The sequence below is a fragment of the Sardina pilchardus genome, chromosome 11 (assembly GCF_963854185.1).
Source record: "Sardina pilchardus chromosome 11, fSarPil1.1, whole genome shotgun sequence".
Taxonomy (NCBI): Eukaryota; Metazoa; Chordata; class Actinopteri; order Clupeiformes; family Clupeidae; genus Sardina; species Sardina pilchardus.
The window spans coordinates 10,527,966-10,536,995 of NC_085004.1; the positions used below are offsets into that span (position 1 = coordinate 10,527,966).

General features: G+C 38.2%; 1 protein-coding gene across 1 annotated transcript; it reads left to right on the forward strand.

Moving 5' to 3' along the window:
* The first annotated feature begins 3,598 nt into the window (after nucleotides 1-3,598).
* On the forward strand, nucleotides 3,599-7,147 carry LOC134095867 (T-cell surface glycoprotein CD8 beta chain-like). The gene is made up of 7 exons (XM_062549581.1): nucleotides 3,599-3,711; nucleotides 4,303-4,361; nucleotides 4,625-4,966; nucleotides 5,161-5,226; nucleotides 5,524-5,637; nucleotides 5,969-6,024; nucleotides 6,321-7,147. Exons 2-7 carry the CDS (start codon nucleotides 4,313-4,315, stop codon nucleotides 6,507-6,509), a joined length of 816 nt encoding a protein of 271 aa, XP_062405565.1. The 5' UTR covers nucleotides 3,599-3,711; nucleotides 4,303-4,312; the 3' UTR covers nucleotides 6,510-7,147.
* The last annotated feature ends 1,883 nt before the right edge of the window (nucleotides 7,148-9,030 follow it).

The following is a 9,030-nucleotide window of genomic DNA, read 5'->3' on the forward strand; positions in this document are numbered from 1 at the left end:
TGTGTGTGTGTGTGTGTGTGTGTGTGTGTGTGTGTTTTAGAGTGTTGGGGAAGGGGGGCAGCGAGTAGAAAGAATGGTTGGTTCACACCTAAAAACCACACAGGGTCTAGAAGTTTCCAGCCACCGATTCACTCGCCATCAACAAAGCTATTCATGTCGTGGTGTTGCAGCGGATTGGTCGCACACACTAGTGGAAACTTCACACCCCTGGGCCACCTCTTATTACAGAGACACACCAGCACTGAGCTCTCACCTCTCACTCTACAGCACAGGCCTTACTGAGCGCGCTCAGATATCACTCTGAACCTCGACCTCTGCTTCTCCACCTTAGTGGTGTTTTAAATATATTATATACTTAATTGTGTATTGTGTGTTAATCTGATTTTTATGGTTGTAGGAATAGGATGGCTTTGTATTATGACTAACTTTATTGTTTGCAGGAAAGGACAGCAAGTATTTTAAATGAAATCACCAATTTACTAATTTGCAAAAAAATATCAATTTAAAAATTGTGGATTTTATTGTAGCTTTTTCAAGATACATTTTCAATTTTGGATTTTCTTTAAGTCTACATGAGTCTACATGAAGGCCTACGTGAAGCCTTCTGCCAACATTTGGCCCCAGCCATCAACTTCAATGCAGCGTAGTCTGGAAGGTGCTAGGGTTATGAACAGGGTTAGGGTTAGGGTAAGACTGAGAGGTCGATGGTGGGTGGGGGCCAAAAAGACCATCAAGCCCTTCTGCCTCGGCCTGTATGTGCTACGCTGTCTTCTTGTGGCTTTTCAATCCATTGTGCTGCAACTGCATGCTAATTTATTTATTGTATTACTCTATTTTAAAATGTCTTATATTTACAGATTTAAATTATTATAGTTTTACAATTTACAATATTAAATATGTGTTTGTTCTGCATGTGTAACATTGTGGGTTAACACATTTATTTTAGCAGCTTTATGTGAAATTAATAAATATTATAAAGTCTACACTTTATATACATTTGAAATATAGTATACATTAGTAATTAATAGAGTATATTAATTATAAAATATAAATATATAATTAATTTACAGTACAGATTAAAAAAAATAGTATATGGTATCAGATTTGAGATACAAGTACTGTATGAGGAAGAGGAAATTTGTAAACATTTCAACTATTTTGCAGTGTATTGACAACATCTTGTGGTGTGGTGTGATTTTTAAAAAATATTTTTACGACAGAGAGAGAGAGGGGGGTAAGAGACAGCCTATTTGTCTCTCTATGCATGTATGGTCTGTGTGTGTGTGTGTGCACGCACATACAGTATGTGTGTTCATGTGTGTGTGTGTGTGTGTGTGTGTGTGTGTGTGTGTGTGTGTGTGTGTGTGCGTGCATTTATTTCTGTGTGTGTGTGTGTGTGTGTGTGTGTTAATTTGTCTGTGTGTGTGTGTGTGTGTGGGCGTGTGTGTGTGTGTGTGTGTGTGTGTGTGTGTGTGTGTGTAAGTGTGTGTAAGTGTGTGTGTGTGTGTGTCTTGTGTCTATCTCTTAGAACATAGAACAGGAAGACGCATCATGAGTTCTAGGTTACCAGCACCATCCTGTGGAAGATTACAGCTGTGGTTGAATGTAGAACTTTGGGAGCGTTGAGTATCTGAGTAATCAACTCTGGGTGCTCTATTCTTTACCTCTAGCGCCATCTGGTGAAATCAACACTGCTCGTATTATTTGTCATGTCAAGATCACACAGCTCTGGCACAGTATTGTGGTAGTTAGAGCAAATGCCCTTCACTCAGAGTGGGCCCAAGCCCTTATGGGGCCCTAAGATAGGGGCCCTCACCACCGATTATTTTAAAATATTGCCAGTGCTTGATCATTCACACCAGTGGCGATTGTATACCCCACCCCCCAAATGAACAAACAAACAAATAAAAAACAAGTAAATATCATCCATATCAAGTCAAATGTGGTCAACTGAATTGTCATATAATTTTTAAATGAGTTTACTTGTTTCATGCTGCTGATATTGATCGTTTGTTTCATTTCAGATTAATGCACAGATCAAAATCTGAATGCAATGGACCTGTAGGTACAGTAGAGTTGCAAAAATCTGGCAGCATAATATTAGTTAAAACAATCTCAAGTCAAGCCAAATGTATTATCCCACGGGATGATAATAAATACTGTAGCCATGTAGACCGCATTACAAGACAGATAGACAAGGACCAGTACATAAAATAAAATGAAATGCAAGATCACTCCACAGAGAGGCCAAGATAAGCAATAGTCCAGAAGTCCAGTGTGCAAGAGTAACAGAAAGTGCAATCCGATTTAATGCAAATTCAGTTTAATTTCTACCTTGCACAATCTGTCAATCACATCATGCACACAGCAATCAGCATAGGGCACTAGACATAAGGAAACCTAAAGTGAGTTCATGCACAATCTGTCAATCACATGCACACGGCAATTAGCATCAGCTACAGTATAGTACTAGTGAAACTAGTTGACTTAGTGAAAGTGTCATCTAGTGGGAATAGTGGGAAAAGCGTTGGGAATAACTAGTGGGAATAACTAGTGGGAAAATGAGGGAAGTTTGCAAACAGTGTAGCTCAGTTGTGGGCATGTCCGCCACTTCTGTCCTCATTCAAATGGGAGAATGTTATTGTGCTCTAATGGGACGGTTAATAACCATATGGTCATATCGCTGGTCTGATTTAGCTCAACACTTTATGAATAATCATAAACTATGAGGTTTGGCGTCCAAGCAAACATGCTCAATGTGTGCTTTACATTGGTTGATCCGATACAAATAAAACTTTAGACATGCCCCAGAGTAACACATATCACTGCATCTTTCAAAGTTTCCACTTGCTCACGGCATACTGCAGTTTTTCAGAGTACTATTTGTGTTCACCTTTACCAAGTCCACTCTCACATGTGCACTGCATGGGCCGTTACTACTGTATCCCTATAGGTGCTCTTGCATGTTTCTCACCTGGTCAGCCGGATTTAAATCAGCCCCATGTTGGACTCATACCCTACACTTCTACACTGAGGGTTTATGATCATTACCATATACTGACCCACTTTACAGGGGCACTGTGATCTGGTTTAAAGATGCGGTCTGATATGCATGCGGGCATGTCTCAGAACACAAGTCCTTTGGGTTTGTGAATATGGGACTGGAAGAGCAGGCCATAGGCATGCAGTGCTGGTCTACCAAGACCTCAGTGCAGAGCTCATCTCTCAAAAAAATGTGGCCACAACAGGATGTAAAAAAAACAACAACAAAGAGAGGCCTGCAGGACCTGCAGTCACCTTATTTGAACATGTGGCCTTGAATAAATGATGAATTAAAAAAACATGTTATTGCTCTCAAGGGAAATTGGTCTTGCACTTAATGTAGTGACACATATTATGGCTATAGTCCCATTATAGTTTTCAATAGAGATGAACACAATAAATTAATTATCGCCATAAGTGACACTAAACTGCGAGAGGTCTTCAAAAAAAGATAAAAGACCGCTTGAAACAGATATGGTGATGTGTGTGGTTAAAGCTTCCACTGTGGCTTATATAAAAACAAACTTCAACAAACACAAAGGGTGATATCTTTCCACGTCATCACACGCTATGATAGACAGCACCACCCAGCTCATCTCTCATTTCTTTCCGGGTGCTGTAATCACACAGTGCGATTTTGATACTGATCAACTAAGTACATGACCGCAGGTAAGAAAAGGCATTTTGTGATGAATCTATCAGAAATTGAATTCAACACTGTAACCAACCATTTGTTTCAAAGAGAATTTCTTAAATAGGCTAATTCTTACATCATTTTTTTAAATACCATTTCTTTAAAAAGCAGGGAAATACTTTAGTGCTCAAAGCATTGAATCGCTTAAAATATTTTGGTATCAGGAAGTACATGTTACATGTACTCAATGCAAATGCACAAAGAAGCAATATATTGGTACAGTTAAGGACAACAGTGTCTCTGTTGTTGCAGCTCTTTCTAGTGCACTATGCAACTTTGGTACATCATGCAGCACACATGAGCCTTTTCTCCTCGTTCTCATGCAATATGTCTGGGCCTCTTTGTTTTTCAACTTGCAGGGTATCACTGAAGTGTAGACTATGGGGTACCCACTATGTGAAAGATCACGTATATTGTATTTGCGCTAGTGAGGCTCCTAATTTGTAAGCTGAAATGGTTCTCACTCAGTATGATGCCAATTCTGTATTGTCAGGTTGCTTTCAAAATTAACTGTCCACAGTAATGTAGATCAAGAAAAATTACTCACCTTTTCGTTCATGTGTTAGCTTTGGAAAGATGGTCTTTCCATACATGCTCCTGTTACTGATCAGACACGTATGCACAGGTAAGACCGAATATTACACAAAATCTTACAGTACATTCAAAACATAAAACAACCTATGGTGTTACCATTGATCCACACTGTTATTACCTTTCCATGTTTGATGACTCTATATTTACCATGAATAAGCATAACTACCATACTGTACATTCATCACATTTTCTGTTTAACTTTTTACCACAAATAAAATTACGTTCGTCTTTTTCTTATTTTTTCTTCATTTGTGTGTGTGTGTGTGTGTGTGTGTGTGAATGTTTCTCCTTCAGACGGAACACCAGATCAGCCAGATACCAGAATAACAGCTAAGACTGGAGAGAATGTGACTCTCAGATGTAAAATGAATTTAACATCTGACATTAAAACCATTTTCTGGATTAGGATGAAACAACCAGAAGAGCTCGAATATGTCCTGGGAACTTTTAAACATTCAACAACATTTGCACAATATGATGGTTTAAGTGAACAACGATTCAAAGCGATCAACAACAATGGAACATATCATTTGCAAATTTACAATTTACAAGATTCAGATTCAGGCATTTATTATTGTGGCTATTGTTCAACACTTGTTGTGAAGTTTGGCAGTGGGACACCTTTGAATAAAGAAGGTATTATTAGTGTTGTTATTATTATTATTATTATTATTATTATTATTATTATTAGTAGTAGTAGTAGTAGTAGTAGTAGTAGTAGTAGTAGTAGTAGTAGTAGTAGTAGTAGTAGTAGTAGTAGTAGTAGTATCATTATTATATTTTTTGCTGTTATCGTTAGGGTTGTTGTTGATCCTGGGGTTACTTTACAGAAAGTGAATCAAGGCTTCAAGACAGCACAGGCAACACCACAGCTTGTGACATATTCTCTGAAAAAGGTGAATACTATTTCTGACATTTTAATTGTTGACTATACTGCATGTTGTGAAGAATAAGTATAATATGGAATTTACTTGAAGAAATACTGCCATTAGGTATGAAACAACCATTGGGAATATAGATAAGTAATTTTAAATACTTTGCATAGCACAGACGAAAGCAAACACTGAGAGGAAGGTTTTGAGAAAAAAATATTGTTGATAAGCTGTTTCCATTTGGAATTACTGTAACTGTATTTGCAGAAGACATATTTTTTTAAACGGTCTCTTCCATGTTTGTATTTTTGCCATTTTTAGAGACCTTGATAGGTTATGTGGTTGGGTTGGGAGTGGTGTTAAGTGTGTGTGTTGCTGTGATGATATTCCTAATTGTTTCCCGATTGAGAAGACCTGTGTGTGAACACTGCAAAGGTGAGTACTCTATTCATCCACTGCATATAGGGGTTAGAGACCATTTTATTAGCAAACTGATGTGTGTGTGTGTGTGTGTGTGTGTGTGTGTGTGTGTGTGTGTGTGTGTGTGTGTGTGTGTGTACGCATATGCATAGCTAAATACAGTGACACGTACAAGTGTAAGCAGTAATTCAGAGAGCTAAAAGCTAAACACATTAAAAGTTACATAAAAAATAACATCATTATTTGGTGTCATGCATTCGGATGCATTGCATTTGAGATATATGCTGGATTGTGTGTGCATGTGTGTGTGTGTGTGTGTGTGTGTGTGTGTGTATTTGTTTAACAGAGAGCGCTCAAAATCAAACTCTGCACTGTAACAACTCCGTGGTGGAGGAAACTCGGGTAAGTCAGATAATTATTTGTAAAGAAAAGCAGTATTTATGGCAGGGTTTTTAACCCTTACAGAACAAGGAAAAGGAAAGGCTTCAGATATCACAATACATTTCATCACCTTACAGAACGTGTCTCAGAATGTCTCATTAAATCATATTAGAATTTTTTAGAGCCATTGTCTTTCATTGTGTAACTAGGTGATGTACATTCTCTGCTAAACAGTGTGCTTTGCCATGAAGAGCATCGTATAACAGTCCATTCAGTAGTGTAGAAATAATGTACTATAGTCTATTTGAAATCAACAGGAGAGTGATGCTGAGAGAATGAACTACGCTGCTTTGGATTTTTCGAAAAGAAAACACAAGGGAACAAAGAACAAGGAGCTGAACCACCCAGAAGTTGTTTACTCTGATGTAAAACGTGAAAGAAAGCAAAGACTGAAGACTGGAAACTCATGTACTGAGACATTTCATCATGATCAAATGTTCTATTGATTACAGCTGTTGCAGGTAAATTGGAGATAGGAGGGGGCGGGGGGCTTGCATTAAGGATGCTGAGGGGACCGGGCTCCAGCAAGAATGTAAAAGTCAGGAAGATGGGATGTAGCCTGTGTTCTGCCAAGTACAATAGCGCTCTGTAACCGCATCAAGGGCGGCTGTGTGTCACGCAGCTAACAGTCTCAGCAGAGGCATCACTGCCTGTTTGTTCATTTTGTTTATTCTACCACCTCAGTACCCCCTTTATAGGGCCCCAGCCTATTCAGTGTGATGGTTAGTCATTGCATCTTTATTGGAGTAATGTTAATCTAAAGGGAAACCTGAGGTGCACTTGAGCAGGAGCAAGACAGGAAGAATCTGGCCAGGTGTTCTGTACACACACATCTCAGCTCAATGTTCCCAGTGTTAGCGAGAAGCAAATAGCGTTAGCTAGCTTCACACACCTCCATGCACCAAGCTGTGGGCAGTAGCCTCTGCATGAATTAGTGTTTTAATTAGTGAATTATTGTTTTATTGACATAGATTTGTAATAGCCTACATTATGACTATCTGACCCATTTCCCGATGAATTCTTTAGTGATGTTTGTAAACCGCTGTGCCTGCTTGGTTTGTGTTGATTAAAGCTTGTTATTTGAGATTAAGAATTATTATGAGATGTCCTCATTATATTATGTGCATTTTCTATTGAATCTTGTAACATTTGTATTATTGCATAAGTTAAGTTTGATGCTTTATTATGCAATGTGCTTGTTTTTGTACATTACCACAAGTAGCTCAAATGTAATACATACATTTGAATAAAGACAATAATTGTAATCGCAATGCTGATATAACAACCTGCACTAAGATGGTGAAATCACCTGCTGTTCTGGGGCAACGATTGTGTTATAGTATGTTGTTCATGTGTGAATTTATTGTCCTAATTAATTTTGCCACTGGTAAGCCAGAATAGCACTGATTGTGTGTGCATGGAATAGTAGTCTTAGGGCCCATTTCTGTATGGACTACATATCCTGTAAGACTCTGTCCATGGTGCTGAACACGTTCCAGGTGTTCTCTGGAAAAACATCTAAACTCTATTATAGTCATATAGCTCTCTTTCTTCTAGAGGTGTACACTGGAAGGAAGGAAGCACAGTTATGGTTCTTGACAGACACTTTTGTTCATATCTGCATGAAACATACAAAAATAACAATTAACAATAAATATGGGTTTTTTTCATACTCAATTTTAATTGTTTTTGGTGGGTAACATTATGTGAGAAAGACCAATACACATACTGTACCCATATATACCAAATCTCCTTTAACCCTTCACAAATGTACAGTTTATGGTGGTCATGCTGATAGTAATAGACTAATCTAAAATTAGTAATTGACTAAATAATCCTAACAAATTAATAACAATAGCAAACCATCATGGTAACAATAATCATAATCCAAACCATGACCCTGTGTGTGAAATTAATTAGTTAGATACAAGGTAAGGTCTTGACTGACGTTTTAGTGTTGATGGAAGGTCAACATAGCTGATGTTCATCACAGGACCGCAGTGAAGATAACAAGGTCCAGTTCCTGTTTCCTGTAGGCCAAACTGAGGGATCTGAATTGAATTCTGACAGCTAGGAAGCCAATGACGAGCATATCTAATAGAGTAGCTGTGCCTTCTTTGCTTCTTTGACTGATCAAGGATCAAATGTGCCACTGCATTTTGAATCATCTGCAATGGTCTGACTATGCAGTGGTCTTACTACTAACAGGTAGGCAACAATCTATTGTAATAGTCTAGAGGATATTTAGTCTGATATTCTGATGTTGTACAGTGTAAACCAATATGACTTTCAGACTAAGACTACTGTACATGCTCAGAGAAATGCAGCTGATCTGTTGGAAAATAGCTGGGACAGCGGAGAATATTGGAAGCTTGATTTTGGAAACATAGTAATTATATTCCTTGTTTCCCTAAGATGCGCAGTAAATCTCATATACTGTAGTGCTCATGGGTTAAGTGAATTATATTAAATGAAGACTCTCTCCAGTCTGTAAATTGCTGAGAGTGACATGATGAGAGAGGAAACTGAGTGAAGTTGAATAAGCAGTGCCCCCTATGGACAATTCTGGAGTATGGCAGCCTTAACACAATCAGAGGGTTGCTCAGCAGCTCTTGGCAAACGTGTCAAAGTATGTCTAAAACGTTTCTATTTCGCTGCTACACTACACTGTAAAAAATGAATCCTGGTGCCAGGGAGATTACACAAAAAAATCAAGTATGTCTTAATTTCTTGAAGTAGTGGCCGTGAAAAAAATATTACTATGTATTTTCCCAAATAAATCAACTACATTTGCGTGAATTAACTGCTGAAAACATGCTCCCTAAATTAATTGTGGCAATTTGCGCAATTTCTCGCTGATAAATGTGCAGCCTCTTTTCCTCAAATATTTTGAATATCCAAAAAACTGCCTCTTGTCTCTCCACACCCCAACGGATCGAAGCCGCATGCGGGTAAGATCTGTAGACA